General features: G+C 39.3%; 1 protein-coding gene across 18 annotated transcripts in view; it reads left to right on the forward strand.

Moving 5' to 3' along the window:
- EIF4G3 (eukaryotic translation initiation factor 4 gamma 3) overlaps window positions 1-20910 on the forward strand; it is a 333115-nt gene that overhangs the window by 277618 nt on the left and 34587 nt on the right. For all 18 annotated transcript variants that reach the window (XM_032391835.1, XM_032391889.1, XM_032391850.1 and 15 more), the window contains 8 exons: window positions 6019-6165; window positions 6605-6841; window positions 8061-8165; window positions 9960-10092; window positions 12840-12934; window positions 15136-15229; window positions 16960-17077; window positions 19405-19625. In XM_032391835.1, coding sequence (XP_032247726.1) covers window positions 6019-6165; window positions 6605-6841; window positions 8061-8165; window positions 9960-10092; window positions 12840-12934; window positions 15136-15229; window positions 16960-17077; window positions 19405-19625 — 1150 coding nt within the window. The remainder of the gene's footprint in view (window positions 1-6018; window positions 6166-6604; window positions 6842-8060; window positions 8166-9959; window positions 10093-12839; window positions 12935-15135; window positions 15230-16959; window positions 17078-19404; window positions 19626-20910) is intronic.

Below are 20910 nucleotides of genomic sequence, written 5' to 3' on the forward strand. Positions count from 1 at the left end.
TAACCAACTAGCTATAAAACTATACATTAACTCCAGATTGCTAAACTTACCGGGATTTGGCAAATATGTGAAGCGGGAACTCAAGCATTGCTAGTGGTAATATAAAGTGGTGACGGCCACTATGAAGACAAGCTCAGCTATAAAAGCTGAAGTTGGGGGTGCCTGGGTGGCTCAGTCAGATAAGCCTTGATCTCAGCTCAGGTCTTGATCTCAGGGTCATGAGTTTGGGCCCTGCACTGGGCTCCACACTGGGCATGGAGCCTACTTTAAAAAAAAAAAAAAAAAAAGCTGGGCGCCTGGGTGGCTCAGTTGGTTAAGCGACTGCCTTCAGCTCAGGTCATGGTCCTGGAGTCCCTGGATCGAGTCCCACATCGGGCTCCCTGCTCGGCGGGGAGTCTGCTTCTCCCTCTGACCCTCCCCCCTCTCATGTGCTTTCTCTCTCTGATTCTCTCTCTCTCAAATAAATAAATAAAATCTTTAAAAAAAAAATTAAAAAAAATAAAATAAAAAAAAGCTGAAATTATTTTTCTGCTATAACAAACATTTCCATTCTTAAGTATGTACCCAACTGATAAACCTACATTTCTTATATACTAGGCAACATATGCAAAAATGTTAGTAGCATTTTTCATAACAGATGAATAAATAAAAATATTGTAAAAAACAAAACAAAACCAACCACCCAAAACAGACTTTGGGCATAAAATAAATTCAAGTTGTTATTCTTCTGTTCATGCATTTGCCCACTTAAAACATTTCTGAGAGTCTGTGATGTGCCAGACTCTAGGCACATTCTAGGCACTGGGAATTTAGCAGTGAAAAAACAACAAAAAAGACAGAAAAAGGACCTGCCCTTAGGATTTTACATACTTATGGGGTTCTTGAGATGTGAATTTTGATTTGAAATATGATTAAACAAAAGCACAGCAATTCAAATTATCAACAATCCAACTAAAAATTTTATTTTACTACAGATTTAGAGACAGGACAACATTCTCTCTTGTCCACTCTCCTCTATTAGCCATTCCAATTCAGTTGTCCTCCTCCTAAGATAAGTATTGAATTCTAGTTAAATGGTTTGCGGTTTATAAAGGGGGCCTTTGTTTTTACTTTTTATCTCCACTGTGGCAGGCATGTATTTAGTAGGCATACTTTAGTAGGCACTAAAGGCAGAATTTTGAGCATTCTGTGTCCTGTTATGCCATATCCAGAACATATCCAGTGTTGCCCCTGCTCAAGTGCTTTAAATGCAAACCATGCAAAGAATGGAAGGATTGAGTATAGGAAGAGACACTAAGAGAATGAAGGAGACACACTTAAATCTCATCAGAGATAAAGCGTAGAAGTACAGATCAGGAAAGTCAGCTTTGGGCAACAGCAAGTGGCTGGAGTCAACTGGAGGAGGAGAGATGTTCAACTCACCTGATGAAAGATGAAAAATGCTTTGAATTTAAACATTGAGGAGAAATGACTTACCCTGTCATAACTCTCTTTTGAATCTTGTGGGCATCTCTCAAGAACTACGTACCTCTTCCGATGTATCTAACCAGAGATACAGTTTAATAGATATGTTTGTAGTACATTCAGAGTATGTTCGTTCAGCTTTAACAGGTGATTTCGCTAAGGTCAGGACATAACTACTGATGGAGTCTAGTATGTCACCATGGACTCCTGAGTGACAGTTGGACAACTGATTTATTACTGTTCACTTCACATGTTAGAGTTAACATGGAGGTGCCACTACATTTACACTAGTCATTCCAAATATTTTACCTCATACTGGAACATGCTTCAGGAGCAAAATGCCTCGTGGGCCATGAGTTCCCACTAGCATTGTTTATGTTCTGAGACAGCTTTGAAAATCTGTAGCACACTGAGCAAGGCCAGGGCTGGTCCTTTCATATTCTAGTCTCTTATTTGACTACCATAATTAACACACAGCTGGCAGCCCTTGCTGATTCTCTGGGAGTTTGATCCTTTTAGGGATAAGAAGGATTTACCCTCAATACCCGCAAATATATCAGCAGTACGGGCCCAGTTGCTTAAAATGAGTACCTGATGCTGACAACATTCGTATCCAAGACTGCTGGGTGACTGGTATGTGGACAGGTCTCATTCCAAATGAGAAGATGCACTGTTAGTTTACGGTGTGATATGTTACACTGTTAGTTTACATCTTTGTAAAAATGAAAAGCCAGGTTCTCTCCAGTGTGTTTAGCTTACCAAACAGCCTTACTGAAATATTCCCCCTGACTCCCTTTCTCCCTGAGAAACCATCTCAGACAACCCATTTAAAACACATGTCTTAGTTTTGTTTGTGGACTACTGCTTAATGAAAATTAAAGTTCTCACTGTTGCACATACCCTCCCCTTTTTTTTTTTTTTTTGCTATTATCTATGATCACACTTGCAAACATCTACCTTGTTCATTGTTATGGACTATATGTTTATGTCCCCCACCCCCAGTTCATATTTTGAAGCCCTAACCCTCAGTCTGCTGGTATCAGTAGGTGGGGCCTTGGGAAGGTAAGGTTTAGATGAGGTCGTAAGGGTAGAGCCTCCATGGAGAGATTAGTGCCTTTATAAGAAAAGGAAGAGACACTAGAGCTTCCCCTCTCCACCACTTGATACAGGAGAAAGCTATAAATCAAGAAAAGGGTGCCCACCAAGAACCACATCTGCTGACACCTTAGTCTTGGACTGAGAGACTGTGAGAAATAAATGTCTGTTGTTTAAGCCACCATTCTATGGTAGTTATTATAGCAGCCCTAGCAGACCAAAACATCCACTCATCATGTCTTTTCTAACTAAAACAGTTTCATTGGGTCTCCTGACTAGTCAGTGTCCAGCAGACAACACAGGCTGATTTAATGATTCATAACCCTGTTGAATTTATCATCTCAAGAACAAAAAAGTTACCATGCATCACCATTTTCAGAGAATATGTTCTCACTGGCCTATTTCCCTATTTCCACCACCCTCTTAATCATCCCCAGGGACATTAAAACCATGTTCGAAAACAAGTTCTTAGGAGGTTGTGTAGCTAGGCATTCATTCATTTGAAGATATGTGTACTTGCAGATCTGTGGCCGTTCTGCTGATTATTTAGTTTAATATTTCCATTTGATTATATCTAAAAAGCGTCTGTACAATCATGTTTTTTATGACTTGTACATGTGAAATCTCCCATGATCATTATTTTGGGATAGCAAATATTCATATTTCTTGCCATTTGTGTGGTTTTCTACCTACTTGCTTGGTGAGCTGACTTGGCTTATATACTTTTTTGACACCCATGTTACTACAATTTAGATTACTCTTAATTTTTAATCATAAACATGTCAAATGCAGCTCTAAGTATATAATTATAGCTATATTAGTTTATTAGACTCTTGTCGATGTGCCAGCCACTATCATTTGCATTACTTAAACTAATTTCATGTAATTTCCAACAGTCCTAAAAGATAGATGTTATCATCCCCATTTTAGAAAGAAATAGAGGTTTGGCGAAACTAAGTAACTTGGCCAAAGTCACCTAGCAGAGCAGGGATTAGTTCCTGTTTCAACAGCTATTTTATAATGTCCCTCAGTCTACAGTCATTGGAATGTCTCCTTTTGCAGATGAAGGGACTGAAGCTCAATGTTCAGTGTTTCAAATATCCCATCCTTCTCTGTAATTTACAAAGTGCTTCCACTAAACCTATTTCATTGGATGCTCAAAGCTGTACTCTAGGTTAGACTTGGGTATTGTGTCTCCCTTGTTTTGGAGGATGAAACTGAAACTTGTGTTAAAAGAATTGCCTTTGTTTAAAAGTAAGTAAGCTTATCTTCCATTCCTTAATCCACCACTTTGAACATAGCCTTCCCTATATAAAAGGTCTAAAAGGCATAGCTTTTTACATCTTTTGTGTAGGAAAGGGTCTCCCTTGCCTTGTGTCATTTCTGCTTGTTTCCTGTAAAGCGAACTGTCTTAAGTTCTATTTATTTAATCTTTTTGATTCATTTTCATTCTGGTCCCTCTCACTATGAAAGCGTGGCTTGGATTTTCATACTGTTGTCCACATTCTTTCCATTTTCTGCACATTACAATCCATAATACAAGAAACATCTCTTTAGGGCTGATAGATTGTGGCTTAGCCGATTTTTGTCCAACGAATTATGTCCATAATATTAATGTAGATGATGCTGGTAAATATGCCAAGAAGCCAGATAGAGCTTTTTGGCTGGTTTACTTGTGATCCTGTAAAGCAGCAAATTGGAAACAACTTCTGGGTTTTTTTTTTTCCGCTGATTTTTAAGAGTTTTAGTTTGTTCTGGAACCTAATACCATGTTGTTGGTCTATTATATACCACCTTGCTCATGGATATGCTTTCTAGTTCTCTTTTGTAGTATGTTGTTGTATGTTCTGGGTCCTAAATAGAGTCCACTTTTGGCTTTTCCTTTGGAAAGCCTTTGCTTTCATGAGCATTTCTTTTCTTGAAGGCTGATTTAAATGCCTGCCTTCCTGTGCAGTCATGGAGTAGGCCTGACTATAAAATTATCTATAGTCACTTGAATTTGTTTGGCTTGACTTTGGAGATAAGGACGTGTTAGCTTTTTTATGCTTGTCGAAAAAAATACTTGGTGATTTTACCCTCTTCCTGAGTTAATATTTCCAGCTGAAAACAATGTGTAATGAAACACTTGCTCTCTTGGTTGATTAGAACTGGACTTTTTGGGGCACTTAGCTGGCTCGGTCAGTGGAGTGAGCAACTCTTGATCTCAGGATTGTGAATTCGAGCCCCTTGTTGGGTGTAGAAATTACCTAAAAATGAAATGTTAAAAAAAAAAAAAAACAAGAAAACTGGACTGTTAAATGGTCTTTCATGTGTCATAGGGAATCAGTTGGAGAGGGTGTCCATCAGTTCTAGCACAAATCCAGTATAGCATCATAGTCTTCAGTTCTCAAGAAGTTTCTCTAGCCATGCAGCCTTAGTCAGCAGCTGTCCAAGTTCATTCTGGTTGATAACAACTCTTTTGTGAGTGTAAATACATTGCATTCTGTTTTTTACCAAGTTGTCCCATTAAACCTAGGGCAAAGCATGCATTTCAGAACTTTGGGAGCCACTTTGTGATTCCAGAAAAACCATTTTGCTGTGTTACACAGTAGCTGTTCAAAATGGTGCTTAGGGGGATTGCATCTGTAAAATGGTTAATTTTAGTCAATCAGTGCAGCAGTCCACTTTCTTATGTCTCTTTGTTTGGTTACACATAACCTTGAAGATACGAGCTATTGCTGTTACTAGAAAGCAGTTCTGAGACTCGAACGGAAACCTTGTAAGCATCTTGCCTCCACATGGTCTACCCCCTCCAGTCTGGGTCTTCCCGTGTATCAAAAGAATGTTTCTTAGGTGGCCATTTTTTAGACTGAACTTTTGGAAAACTAGTATTTTCTTTGGGCACATAAGAAGTAATCAATAAACATAGTGCATTGATAGTCATGGTAAGTACCAGCATCACAGTGTTAATGACATTCCCCTGAGGACAAGATATCTGAAAAATCCTCAAATTTGTCCTCCCCACCATCTGCTTTTTTCTAGAATAAGGATCCCACCCACAACAGTTTTCCTATGGCCATGCTTTATGTCATTTCTATCTGTTCCTTTAAACCAAAGTACCTACAATGGTAGTAAGAAAAACAAAGGTAAAACCCTGTAGAGTTACAAAGGTCTTAGATAAGGGCAGAGTTGTAGTTGTTATAATAAGACATGGATTTCAAAGTCAGCTAGAGACACAACCAACCATAAAGATGGAGTACATTTGTATGAGAGGAATGTATATCTTTTCTGTATAAAATTGTAGAACTCTTACCACTAAAACATGAACTGCCTGAAGCTAAATTGTGTACCTCTTGTAGATGCTTACCTGTAGTTCATTCAGCATTACCTGTAGTTCAATGAAGAAAATAGGTATTTTGAGAGAATCATTGAATGTTATAAGTAATCTTGATGCTTTTGCATTTTCCTGTATGGATGCAGCTGAAAGTACCCATGGCAGACAAACCTGGTAATACAGTGAATTTCCGGAAGCTGCTACTGAACCGCTGCCAGAAGGAGTTTGAAAAAGATAAAGCAGATGATGATGTCTTTGAGAAGAAGCAGAAAGAACTCGAGGCTGCCAGTGCTGTGAGTATTTGCACAGAAAGGCAGTGTGCTTGTGCTCTCTGAGTGTTATCAAACAGAATTTTCATGAAGCTGGTTATATATCCCTGCTACTTCAGTAGATGACTGTGGCCCTTTTATCATGTGGAGACATTATATTGAAGTTTAGAGGAATGCTTTATTCCTTTTAGTGCCACCTGTTAGAGCAACTCAACCTTCTAAGACAGGAATTCAGAGCCCAGATTTCAGAGAGGTCACTGAGTTCCAGAAATCTCCTGAAATGGATGCAAAGTTTTGGGTGTGGTTGTTTTCTGAGGAGTAGGTCTACAGTTGCTGTCAGATTCTCAGAGTATCCCTGGCTTCCACACGGGATAAGACCATGAGTCAGAGTGTATGTTCTTAGCATCTCGTGTGCAGTACAGTTGTCTTCATCAAGCTCCTATTACTCTTCCTTATACAACAGCCAGAGGAGAGGACGAGGCTTCATGATGAACTAGAAGAAGCTAAGGACAAAGCCCGGCGGAGATCCATTGGTAACATCAAGTTTATTGGGGAACTCTTCAAACTCAAGATGCTGACAGAAGCCATCATGCACGACTGTGTGGTGAAGCTGCTGAAGAACCATGATGAGGAGTCCCTGGAATGCCTGTGCCGCCTGCTCACCACCATCGGCAGAGACCTGGACTTCGAGAAGGCAAAGGTGAGCGCCCCAGTCTCAGAAGCACCCAGCATGGCCTCTGTCAGTCACAAAAGAACTAGAACCATGAATAGGAGTGTTCCATCTCACCCCGGCAGTCTAGGCTGCCGCTTTGTCTTCTCTTTTGCCCTTTTCATTGTCAGTGTTTGGCCATTGAGCTCCTTACCACCTTTCCATCATGGTAAGAAGTGAAGAGGGTCCCAAATTATATAAAGGCCACCTTGTGAATTGTTCAGATTATTTGTCCCTTTTCCTTTTTATGCGTGACCATTTCACAGGTCATTTTTATGTATAGCAAATTGTCGGCAGAAATAAGAGGAGAATAGCTACTGTGGGCCAGGACTGAGGATGTTACAGAAGCGAAGACCCAGTAGTTTTCTTAAGTTTATGCTTGAATTAACCGCAGGGCTATCTAACTATAATATAAGAAATCATTAACAATATTATGACTCAAACATAACATGGTGCTCTCCAAATAAGGGGTAGGAAAATTAGAATTGCTTCAAAGAAGTAATATCAGAAATGTTTCATAACATCTGAATCAGCTGGAATTATGTTTGTGACAAAAAAATCCCAAATATGGTGGTTTATGCAAGATTAAGGTTTATTTCTCACTCACGTAAATAAAGTTCAGAGGTAAGAAATCTGAGGCTGGTTTGGTGGTCACAGGTGACAAACAGTCCATTTCCTCCAGCTTAACATTCTGTCATCCCCAAGGTATAGCCCTTGTCCTTACATTCTCAGCAGAGAAGGTTGGAAAGGGGCAGAGGACATGGCCACCTCTCTTAAGGAAGGTTCCAGGGGCTGCAGCATGACACTTCCATTTGCATTCTGTTTGCCTGTCACATGACTAGAGCCCTCAGCATACATAATCTTTTTTTTGGGCATCATATGCTCAATTAAAAATTCAACCTCAGGCGCCTGGGTGGCTCAGTCGTTAAGCATCTGCCTTCGGTTCAGGTCATGATCCCAGGGTCCTGGAATCAAGTCCCACGTCAGGCTTCCCACTCAGTGGGGAGTCTGTTCCCTCTGCCTCTGCCTGCCGCTCTGCCTACTTGTGCTCTATCTCTCTGTCAAATAAATAAAATGTTAAAAAAAAAAAAATTCAACCTCATTATCTTTTGGCTATAAGTTGTATTCCTAGGCCATTTAAAAGTTTTATATGGTAAAATTACACTAGAATTCCTCAGCCAGGAATACTGAATGGTTTTGTCTCTTGCAGCCACGTATGGACCAGTATTTTAATCAGATGGAGAAAATCGTGAAAGAACGAAAAACCTCATCTAGGATTCGATTCATGCTTCAGGATGTGATAGACCTAAGGCTGGTAAGTAGAAAAATGTAAGGCAACTACTCCAGTCTTTTTTGAGGAATTGGACTGGGGAGGATGTCCTAATATGTACATGTGTAAAAACTTAATGCTGCAGGAAGGACTCCCAGAACTGAATTGACTCACTTCCATGACAGAGCTGTGTGAAAGGATACAAAGCATATATACGTGCCTCTTATATTTCTTCTCTCTGTGCTAATTATGAAACCACATTGCATTTTTTAAATCAGCCATTCTGAATTCAAACTGTGGTCAGTTAAATTTAGTTTTAAGGTGCTAAATAATCAGGAGTCCTCATCTTCAAAATGATTATAATTAACTTGCCTGAGGGGCACCTGGGTGGCTCAGTCGTTGAGCATCTGACTTCAGCTCAGGTCGTGATCTCAGGGTCCTGGGATCGAGCCCCGCATCAGGCTCCCTGCTGTGCGGGAAGCCTGCTTCTCCCTCTCCCACTCCCCCTGCTTGTATTCCCTGTCTCACTGTCTCTCTCTTTGTCAAATAAATAAATAAAATCCTTAAAAAAAAAAAATTAACTTGCCTGAGCCTTACATATTTATTCTCTAAAATGAGGATATTGCCTACCTTGAACGTGTGTTACAAAGCTTCAGTGAGGTGATTATGTAATGTGCCCAGCTCATAGGAGATGGTGTTTCTTCTCTGTTGTTTTTCCTGTATATCCTCCTGTTCTGCTGCTGCTGCTTCTCATTTCTCATAACAGGTGCAGTGTTTACTACTGCCACCTCTTTTCTCTCTTCTTACTTACTACAGCTGACCCTAAACTAGAGAAAGAATGCAGGTCCTAGCTCTTCCCTGCCCTATACCCAGACTACATAGCACTGGTGATGGTTCTTTATCTTGCTAAAGGTTAAATGTGACCTCACTATTCTTCTTATTACCAAAGCCACTACCAGGTGATCAGAATTTGTGTGCTGATTTGAACCTATTTGCCATCCTTGCCTCTAGCAAATGTAAATAAATGTAAAAAACTTCTTCGCCCATGCCCTCAATTACTTGTACTTCTATCAGATGTTGGGATTATGGCTGGGAAGGAAGGGGAGAAGTATAATTGTAATGAGACAACTTGTCTTGTCCTTAATAGGATAACCAAAGGGCAGAGAGGTGGCACTTTGTGCAGGATATCAGAGCCATGATATGGGAGGAAGAAAAATGCTAGTCATTCTCGATTTAGAGCCCCCATGGAATGTGATATGAATTAGGTACCAATAACCCAGATTAAGACAAGGCCAAAGAATTCTGAGCTTCTTGATTCCTATCCTGCCTCCTCCTTACAAATACACAAGATGATTTTTTAAAAATACATTTGGATCAATCTTTCACTCTTTATTCATTGGCTATTGGAATACTCAGTATACAGTAGTTCAAGGTTGATTGAGACAAATTTAAATTTTTTTAAAGATTTATTTGAGAGAGAGGGCACATGGGGATAAGGAGCACAGGGAGAGGGAAAGAGAATCTCAAGCAGACTCCCCGCTGAGCACAGAGACTGATGTGGGGCTCGATCTTACAAACCTGAGATCGTGACCCAAGCCGAAATCAAGTGTCTGATGCTTAACCAACTGAGCCACTCAGGCGCCCCAAGACTAATTCTTTGTCTCTAATCCCAAACTGCACATGGTGCCATCTGTAAGACAGATGAAAAAAGTACTGTAGTACATATTTTAAATATATTTTACACTTTTCCAGCAGTAAGAAGTATAAAATAGATTTTCAAAATTTTGTTATGTTCATTTTTTGTTTTCTAGCTGATAATGTTGTTTTCTTCTTTTGTAGTGCAATTGGGTATCTCGAAGAGCAGATCAAGGGCCTAAAACTATTGAACAGATTCACAAAGAGGCTAAAATAGAAGAACAAGAAGAGCAAAGGAAGGTCCAGCAGCTCATGACCAAAGAGAAGAGAAGAACAGGTGAGGGGTGGAGTCCACTGGGATGTTAGGAAAACTAGGGAGATGAAGGACAGATGTTTAAGAATTCTATATTTAGATGTGAAATGACATCAGAAAGAATAAACCAAAGAATAGAGTGGTAATTGGTAAGTGAAGCAGTTTCACCTGGAGACTGGTTTTTTGAGTAAAAGCCAAGAATGCAGGACTCAACATGGTTTCTTGACAACAAGACTTTATTGAGCATCTTCTGTATACTGAGAATTGGGAGGGATATAAAAAGAAGTGGAAGATACAGTTTCTTTTCTCTGAAAGCTTACGGTTTATCTGGAAAGGCAAAACTAATAAAGGGAACATTTGTCAAGTAGAAGATAATACCAATTATGAAATGTATTCTCAATTAAAATTGTTAAAACTCAGAGGAGAAGAAGAAAGCTAGAAGAGATCTTTACTTGAGGAAGGCACCCTTGAACTGGGTCCTGGTGGATGCTAAATATTTGGAAGGAAAGGAATAATTTTAGTCATGAAATTAAAATAAACATATATTGGAAAGAGGCATAGACAGGCCTGATTGGAGCAAAATTTAAGTGTTCAGAATCAGTGGGAAAATGTTTGTCTGGAAGAATGAAGCCAGATTAAGAACTTTTGACTTTGTACATGGTAGACATTAAGGAGCCATCATAAATTTTTGAACAAAGGGATAATATCATGCTAGTGGTATGTAAATAAAACAAATCTGTTGCTTTTTACACGATGAATCAAAGGGGTACACTGAACTCAGAAATGTTTCGTTGCTGAAATCCTGGTAACAATAATTATAAAAGGAAGAAATGGGGAAAATGTGAAAGGTGAAATAGAAGGCATTTTACACTGGAGAAAATAGGAAGTTCATTGACTAAGTTTAAGAACATTGGAAGAGGAAACTTTTTCAGAAGGGAAATGATCATTCTTCTCATAAGCCTGTTTATTTTGGGATGGCAGGAGGGCATCCAGATAGGAGCGCTCATTTGTCCACTGTGCTGTTACGTGAGCACGCTAGTTACTGGGTCATGTAAGTGTAATGGTTGAGAGCATAGACTCTGGAATCAAACTGTTTGGGTTTGAATTTCCGCTCTCCTTCATAGGATTTGTGTGAGGATGAAGTGAGGCATAATATGTAAAGTGTTCAGCATAGCAAATGGCACATAGTAAATACTCAACAACCATTAACTATTATTTATCACAGACAGTAGAGCTCATAGTGAAGTTACAAGAGATGAATCCTCCATGGAAGAAAGTGTACTTTTAAGTTTCATGGGACACCACACTTCCTCACCTTCCTCACCATAGAACCTAGCAGAGTGCCTTTCACATAATGACTTTTATTTATTATTGAACTAGATTGAAAGCCCAATCCATGGAAAGATGTCCACAGATGACTAAAGGAAGAAAAGAACTCTTGGAAAAGTAACAGATAACAACTGGAGAGGAAGGAGTACTAGGATATAAGAAACAAACAAGAAACAAGTTTGTTCATGATCAGTAATGTCAGCACAAAGAAAATCACGTATATGAGGATCAGAAAAGTTTTTGGATAGACAGTTTGGTGGTCTTACATTCAACAAATATTAAGTGCCCATCACTTAACAGGAGAGACAAAATCCCTTCCTTCGTGCAGCTTACACAGTACCAGGGGGATAGACAACAAACGCTCAAATAAAATATGTAATTTTGTCAGATCATTTTATTCTAGAGAAAAAGATAAAACAGGGAGGAAGTGTGGGTGGTGCCAGGCTTGGTGGGTAAAGGTGCAATTTTAAATAGGGTGGTTGGGGTGCCTGTTAAAGTTGGAATTTGAGTGAAAACCTGAAGGAAGTATGAAGGAATTAAGCCATATGGATATCTGGGGAAAGGTTTTTAGGCAAAAGGAATAGTAAGTAAAAGGCTCTGAGGTAGCATTTTCAGGGAACCGCGAAGAGGCCAGTGTGGCTAAAGCAAAGAGCATAGGGAGAGAGTAGTGGAAGATGGGATTTGAGAGGCAGGAGGCTGGATTACTCAGAGCTTGTAGGCCATTTAGAAGTAATACAGTTTTTTGTCTGAGTGAGATGGAGAGATTAACAGGAGTGTTTTGAGTAGAGAAGTGACAGGACCTGACTTACACTTAATTAGGGTCATGCTGACCGCCATGATACAGACAGTTGAGGGTGGAAGCAGTGGAGCTAGTGAAGATGTTTTTATACTAATCGACCAAGTGTTGCTGGTGAAAACCAAAATGGTAGTGTTGGTAGTAATAAGAAGGAGCTAGATGCTGAATATATTGTAAAGGTTGAACTGACAAGATTTGCTGCCAAGTGTGTGTGAGAGAAATAGGAATCAAGGGTTTCTGCCTGAGCAGCTGATGGTTTGGAGAAGCAGGTTTTGGGGAAATGAGCCAAGTGTACTGTGTCATTTGACACTATTAAGTGAAATAAACTTTGTAATAAATAATTTCCATCTGATTTCTCCTGAAGTGTTCTAATCATGCACTATAAACACTAGATTTGGCCCTTGTGTGTCTAGCACTGAATCTCTTGTATCAGTTACTTTCTCCTAGGTCGGCTCTCAGGTATTTCTACCTGATATCTTCATTTCGTCCTGGATGTTAAAGAGATTGTCAGCAGTGCTTTAACAATCTCTTTTGTCCTTTTCCTTGATTTTCATTGGAGCTGCTGAGTTGAAAATACTGCTCACTCTTTCACTGTCAAACTGACTTGAGGTAGATGAGAGACTGGTTCACTCTGTTCTCCCTGCAGGCGTCCAGAGAGTGGATGAAGGTGGATGGAACACTGTACAAGGGGCCAAGAATAGTCGGGTACTAGACCCCTCAAAATTCCTTAAAATCACTAAGGTGAGTATGACATTTAAAACACAACTTATAACAGCCTGAGAACGTGACTCTCAAAATTATTTCTTGTTCATATAAAACAGCCATACTGCAGATTTTATTGGGGAGTGTTTTTTTTTTTTTAATGCAGATGCTTTTCTACAAGTCAGTATTGATCCGTGTGTTCTTACTACTTGTCCTGGTGTTCTTCTCATTTCTTGGAGGGTTTACTAAGGTGGAAGTGACAAATTTAATTCCTAAAGTTAAAAGATGCTTATTATAAGAGAGATGATGATAATGATACTAAAGTAGCTATAAATTATAAGCTTTATACAATGTATCCTTAGCTCTGGGGAAGAAGCAACTATCTGTTTAAGCCTTACTTGAAAGGAATATAATGGTTTGCCATATCCAAAGCCTAAAAGAAAGCACAGAAGACCTACTACTAGAAATCATTCTGTGATGAAGATTTAATATGTTCAGCCTTCTTCTCTCTTGAGAATCCATGGGCGGTAAGAGGAAATAGGTTTCTCTTAGCAGATGTTTTCAGCAGAAGTTGATCACTGTAAGTCAGGTGAAGAACCTTGGAGAACATAGAGAAAGTGGCATTACCTTTTGTAGAAGTGGAAGCTTCTACAGCCCAGTGGGTTTTAGAAATCATTTGGAAGTCTAGTTTGATCCTTCCTGTGGAATACACTTTCCATAGTTCTGAAAATCGGCAGCCTACCAGTAGGATACTAATAGCAATCTAAAGCTAATGTGGAAACATCAAATGAAAGAAGAGAACTGACAGAAAAAAAAAGACTGAGAAAACTGGAAGAAGATTGGCTATGTCATTTTCATCTTGTCAAAGTATTGCTTCAGGATAGAACATTCCTTCTCTAAATTGCTCTTGATTTTAATTAGCAAGGATCTTGTTCTCTAAGATTCTGGTACATTCTTCTAGTTATTTATGTCTCATTGCAGGGATTCCATTGCTGAATACAGCTTGATTCCCATCCACTTCTGTTTCTAGCAAGAGACTGTTTTAACAAAAATCTTATGTTAAGAGAATCCCTCCAACATCAACCCCAACATCTTTGAAAATAATATTTGTGTTTTTAAATATTGTTTCCATGCATGGATGCTATAAAAAAAGAATAATTTTGGTATTAAAACTACAACATTATTAATATTTTTCAAGCTTGTAAACTTTTAAAATAAATTTTGTGTATATTCAGGTAGTTACACTATAGGTACTCTACTTAAATACTCTAGAAATAAAGTTCAAAACCTTTAAACAAATGCATTGTTAACTGGGAGAGATTTGTGTGACAGCATGTGGTAGAGCAAGGCAGCACTATTGGAATTTATCAACACTTTTACTACAAAGAACTACATTGCAGCTTACTGTGGTATGTGTTTTCTAATTAGTATTACATTCTAATTCTATTCACTTTTGCTAAAGTTGTCTTTGGGGGATTAAACCTTAGGCATCTTAACTTCCTGTCTAATATCCTATATTCACTTTTTTCTTATTCCCTTTTATTGAATACTGCCATTCCACTTCTCCATCCTTATCCCCCACGTATTAGGCTTTGCTGAAATATGAAATCTTTGTGCCATTTGACCTGTTTTCTAACAGTAATGTGAAGACATTAATGAGTTAATTTTGTAGTATACAAAATTTATATATTCACTGGGCATTACTAGACAGGAGGAATTACTAGAAACTACTTACATTTAGTCAAATGGTGTACCATCTTAGAGGACCTGAACACATTCTCCAGACCAGTGGTTCCAAACTGTTTTGTGGAAGCTGGATTCCAGGAAAGTAGTTCAGGGTCCACCAGAATCCCATGTGAATGTGAACAGCTCCAGTTTCTATTTCTTAAATTGGCATTCCAAGGACTTTTTTTTTTGCCCAAGTTGGTTTTCACTGCACTGAAGGGGAAAAGAAGATAAACCATTCTAGGGGCACCTGGGTGGCTGAGTTGGTTGAGCAGCTGACTCTTGAATTCAACTCAGGTCATGATTTCAGGGTCATGAGATCGAGCCCAGCATTGGGCTCTGTGCTCAGTGGGGAGTTCACTTGAGATTCTCTCTTTCCTTCTCCCTCTGCCTCTCCCCGCCACTCACATGCATGCTCACTGTGTCTCTCTAAAATAAATAAATCTTTATGGAAAAAGAAGATAAACTGTTCTCGAATGTTTCCTATAATTGGTTTGTGGTCACTTATGTTACAGCCCACAATTGATGAGAAAATTCAGCTGGTACCTAAAGCACAGCTGGGCAGTTGGGGAAAGGGCAGCAGTGGTGGAGCAAAGGCAAGTGAGACTGGTAAGTATGAAGTGTCCCTTCTCGGGAACCTGGTCAGTATTCACCTTATAGCACATTCCCACAATCATTTAATAATGGTTTTAGGAAAAGATCTATAGACGAAGCATGCCCAAACTTACTGGTGTCCCTCTCACTATGGATCCTTAGGTATTTTAGATATTTACAGTTTTTTTAGTTCAGTTAGGCTGTTTAAGACTTTAATCTCTTAGGTTCCCTTGTTAAAGTTGATACTCACAAACTCAGTATAATTAGAGAAATTACTAGTACCCCAAATGAAAAAGAAAACTCATTTTGCTAAGAAAAAGAATTGTAAAAGGGAGTTGTAAAAGAACTAGAGTGAAATATTTTTCAAAATACTTATCAAAAGTCAGATTTTGGGGCACCTGGGTGGCTCAGTCGTTAAACGTCTGCCTTCGGCTCAGGTCATGGTCCCAGGGTCCTGGGATTGAGTCTCACATCGGGCTCCCTGCTCGGCGGGAAGCCTGCTTCTCCCTCTCCCACTCCCTCTGCTTGTGTTCCTTCTCTCGCTGTGTCTCTCTCTGTCAAATAAATAAATAAAATCTTTAAAAAAAAAAAGATTTTGAGAGATTTTACCTTAGGACTCAAATGTTTAGATCATCACAAACACATCTTTTTAAAAAAGCTAGGGAAGTCCAAAGGAAAGTAAAAAACTTCAGTGTTAACCCCTTTCCATATTTCCCTTGTACTAAGTAATTTTGATCTTTGATTCTTTAAATTTTAAAAAATTGTGTTACTGGGATGCCTGGGTGGCTCAGCCAGTTAAGTGTCTGCCTTCGGCTCAGGTCATGATCCCAGGGTCCTGGAATCAAGTCCCAGATCAGCTGAGCAGGGAGCCTGCTTCTCCCTCTGCCTGCCGCTCCCCCCGCTTGTGCTCTCTCTCTCTCTCTCTCTCTCTCTCTCTCTCGCTGACAAATAAATTAAAAAAACAAATCCTTAAAAAAATTTGTTACTCACTTAAGCCCACATGCAAATTTTACATATAAATACATAGGATTTATATTAGCTTTTGTAAGTGCAGTATTGTGTTTTATTTTTGCTTGGCTCTCTCCTTCCCTGTCTACCATTCCCACCCCCTTCCCTACCTAGGATAATTTATTATGTTTTTAAAGCAGCAAATGGTTGTAATGAACAAAGATTTCTAAGTTTTGGGGGTTTTTTGCAGGCTAATTCCTTCTTTTTTATTCTTATTTAATTAACATGTAGTGTATTATTAGTTTCAGAGGTTGAGTTTAGTGATTCATTAGTTGCATATAATAACCAGTGCTCATTACATCAAGTGCCCTCCTTAATGCCCATCACCCAGTTACCCCATCCCTCAGACAGACAAATTCCTTCTAACATTATGCTTCTGAGTATGGTCTATGGACCAGGAGATTGACATCACCTTGTTAGGCTTGTTAGGAATACCTAGTCTCCAACAATCCACCTTTCTCCCAAGGGAGGCAGATGAATTAGAAGCTGCATTTGAGGGATGCCTGGGTGGCTCAGTCAGTTAAGCGTCTGTCTTTGGCTTAGGTCATGATCCCGAGGTTCTGGGATCTCATCTCATATTTCAGATGAGAGAGTCTGCTACTCCCTCTCCCTCTCTGCTCCTCCCCACCACTCATGCTCTCTCTCAAATAAATAAATAAAATCTTAAAAAAAAAAGGCAGCTGCATTTTTATCATGCAATTTGTATTTTTTTTTCCCTCAATCCTCAACACCTATAGATGCCTTACGGTCAAGTGCTTCCAGTTTAAACAGATTCTCTGCTTTGCAACCTCCAGCACCTTCAGGGTCTACATCATCTACACCTTTAGAGTTTGATTCCCGACGGACCTTAACCAGGTAAGAAGTCGACTAACTTATTTGTCAATGTCTGTTCTCTCTGTATCATTCTCTCTCTCTCTCTCTCTCTTTCACACACACACACACACACACACACACAGGCATGCCCACATAGACTATGATAATCATCTTTATGGCATGGATACCTCTTATCCCTAAGGTTGATTTTCTTTTTCTTTTCCTCCTTTGATCTTCACATTCTGTAATTTCCAAGATAAGAACATAATTGAGTGGTAGATTTGGGATGGGGTGGAAAGGAAGAGCAGGTTACCTGTCAAGTTTCTAATAGCTTGTTTCTTAAGAAACCAAACCCACCCAAATAGCCCTGGAGGCTGGTGGAGGGCTTGCTAAACTAATGCCTCAGTATGCTCTAGATTAACCTAACACTCTGAAGCACATGAATTAAAGGGAATGGATAGTCTATCCGTATGTTTTTCTGTCACGCTGTTTTTCAAGTTATGTTTGAGGCTCTCCTTTGTTTCTCACTGTTCTCTGTATTTTACTGTCTACTTTCATTTTCGTAGGACTGATATAGTGAAGTGTTCCATTGGTTAGCTTACAGAGAATAAATAAAGACCTATAGAATAATGACAGAAAACAACATTTTTTATTTTTTAAAATTTAAAATTTTTAAAATTTTATTTATTTAAGTAATCTCTACATCTAGCATGGGGCTCGAACTTACGACCCCAAGATCAAGAGTCACACAATCTACCAACTGAGCCAGCCAGGCACCCCTCAAAATTTTTGACTTAAGCGCTTTTAGTGCTAAAGTTGCTTTAAGCTCTCAAACTTTTTTTTTTATTTTTGTAATCAGTTTGACCAGGTAGACTTTCTAAACTATGTTACTGTTCCCTTGGCTTCTGCAACAAAATATACTTAGCATAATTCAACTTTTAATGATGGCTCAGATTACCATTAAGCATCATTTGTGGGGCGCCTGGGTGGCTCAGTCATTAAGCATCTGCCTTCGGCTCGGGTCATGATCCCAGGGTCCTGGGATCGAGCCCTGCATTGGACTCACTGCTCAGCGGGGAGTCTGCTTCTTCCTCTCCCACTCCCCCTGCTTGTGTTCCCTCTCTTGCTGTGTCTCTCTGTCAAATAAATAAATAAAATTTTTTTAAAAAAACATCATTTGTGCTTTTGAAGTATTTGTGGCTCTTTGCTCTGCCATAAATTTCCCCTGATGGCCCTGCGTTTTGAGTACTTGTGTATGTTCTTTCAGAGGTTAGATCGTTGTTGTGCCTCTAGTCATTTCTCTTCTCTCCCTTTTAATTTGCTGCTCCTGATCTGCTATGGGCCAAGGAACTATTTGCCTAGCTCATTAGAATTATCTAAACAGGAAGTATAGGGAGTAAATAGGGAGATAGGAAGATTCTCTCTTAAATAAACTGTGTGACTTTGGCCATGCAAAAACTACTTCTGGGGTGCCTGGGTGAGGCAGTCGGTTAAGCATCCGACTCTCAGTTTCAGCTGAGGTCGTGATCTCGGGGTCATGTGATCACATTAGGCTCAGCACAGAGTCTGCTTGGGACTCTCTCCCTCTCGTTCTGCCCCTCCCCCCTGCACTCAGTCCTGTGCTCTCGCTCTCTCTCAAAAATAAATCTTTTTTAAAAACCTACTTCTAGGGGCGCCTGGGTGGCTCAGTCGTTAAGCGTCTGCCTTCGGCTCAGGTCGTGATCCCAGGGTCCTGGGATCAAGCCCCACATCGGGCTCCCTGCTCAGCGGGGAGCCTGCTTCTCCCTCTCCCACTCCCCCTGCTTGTGTTCCCTCTCTCGCTGTGTCTCTCTCTGTCAAATAAATCTTTGAAAACAAAAAACAAAAAAACCTACTTCTACTTGGTTCTCAAAATATTTTACTTATATTTGAAGTTTCTGAATAAATTCTGTAATTTGTAATTACAGGTAATTATAGGTCTTTATTCATTCTCTGTAAGCCAACCAATAGAGCACTTCACTATATGATACATAGTGATACCACGTTTGTTTGGTATTCTCTCACTTTTTTAGCTCATACATTCATCATTATCTTCTTTATTCGTAAAAAATTTTAAAAACTAAAAGAGTTGCCATTGGCATTTTAAAATTTTAAGTATCCCTTTTAACATTTGCGAAAAAAGTAAAAGCATGCTTAACATTCTCTTGAAAGCACTGATTTTACTTGTTTATATAAATACAGTTTGAAGTATAATTGGTGGCTCACACCTTTGAAGTTATGTGTGAAAAATTACTCTGCATACTTTTAGAAAGTCTAAGTGTTATTTTATAATTTGAATATATAGGGGACGGGGTAGTCTTTCTTCTGAAAAGTGTATTTTGTCTTTTAAGTCGTGGAAGCATGGGCAGAGAGAAGAATGATAAGCCCCTTCCATCTGCAGCAGCTCGTCCCAATACTTTCATGAGGGGTGGCAGCAGCAAAGACCTGTTGGACAATCAGTCTCAAGAAGAGCAACGCAGAGAGATGCTAGAGACCGTGAAACAGCTTACGGGAGGCATGGATGTGGAAAGGAACAGTGCTGAGGTTGACCGAAACAAGGCCCGGGAGTCAGGTGAGAGACTTGATACATATAGGTAGGAGATTTGGGCCTTAAATGTGGAATTAGAAATGCAGAGGAGACCTTGTGCCTGTGTAGATTTCAGAATCAATGTGTGATAATAACACACTGGTGTCTTCAAAGATAAAGGGCACCTTCATAGTTTTGTAACATTGTTCTCATTTCCCAGGTTATCCCTTTGTTCAACAATTTCTAAATTTTTCCCTTTGTCTAGTAAGTGTGATGGTGACGAGAGCCACTTGCTATATATTAAGCAATCTGAATTTCTTACAGGTTCTCAAAATAACAACTCACTGTGCATTAGAGTGCATGTGCTTTGTAGAGCCCTCAAATGTATGAAAATTCTCACATTATTGAGCCACTGCAAGGCAAACCTAAGAGGAAATGTCAGATCGTCTTTTGCTACCTTAATCTTGGTAACTTCTGTGGTTTTTGTACATGTTTAGTATGCGTATGACAGGAGGACCAACTCCGATAATGCTCTAAAAATTACTATCATGAATGTAACCTATCTGTGTTTCTATTTCCTCATCTGTTATATGGGGATAGTAAATGTAACTCCCTTATAGAATTATGGTCAAGATTAAATGAGAAGTGAAAACAGGTAAATACTTAGAACATTATCTGATAAATACAGATTTTCAAAAAGGTACTAGATGTCATGATGATGATGATGATGATGGCAACAATGAAAAATAGATTAAAGGTAATTTTAAGCATTCTTAAAATCTTAATTCTGAAGTGATACTGGTTGTTTATAACATTTTTATAGCTTCCAAATTTGTTTCAGTATTTAAATTATGTTTCCTAACTATAGTATCTAAATGGATTCAAAGACAAATTGAAATGTCTTCTCCCAACTCTAGACTTCAGATCTTTTAGCTTTGGGACATGTGGCTTTCTTATCTATGGTAGGTATTTGGGGAACATAACAAGATAGGGCATGAAAATATCATGTGTGCAGTAAATAATATAGCACAGCTGCTCTGTGCATGTTTATGTTTATTGTCTGGGTCATTCGTTTATTCACTACATGCACACTGACCACCTAGTGAATTGTGGGCACAGGATCTCCCCCTCAGCCTTCAGTCATATACATGTACAAACAGAAAAATGCTGTGGAGGAGAGGAGCGGAGTTCTAAGAGAGTACTTAACAAAGAACTATCTAGAATTGACACAGAGATATGTCAGGGAAGGCTTCCCTCAGGTCTGATGGACCAGTAGGATTTAAATAGGTTTATAGGGAGGGATGGGTATGGAGCAGAGAGAAAGAGTATT

This window comes from Phoca vitulina, unplaced genomic scaffold (genome assembly GCF_004348235.1).
Source record: "Phoca vitulina isolate PV1807 unplaced genomic scaffold, GSC_HSeal_1.0 scaffold2, whole genome shotgun sequence".
Taxonomy (NCBI): Eukaryota; Metazoa; Chordata; class Mammalia; order Carnivora; family Phocidae; genus Phoca; species Phoca vitulina.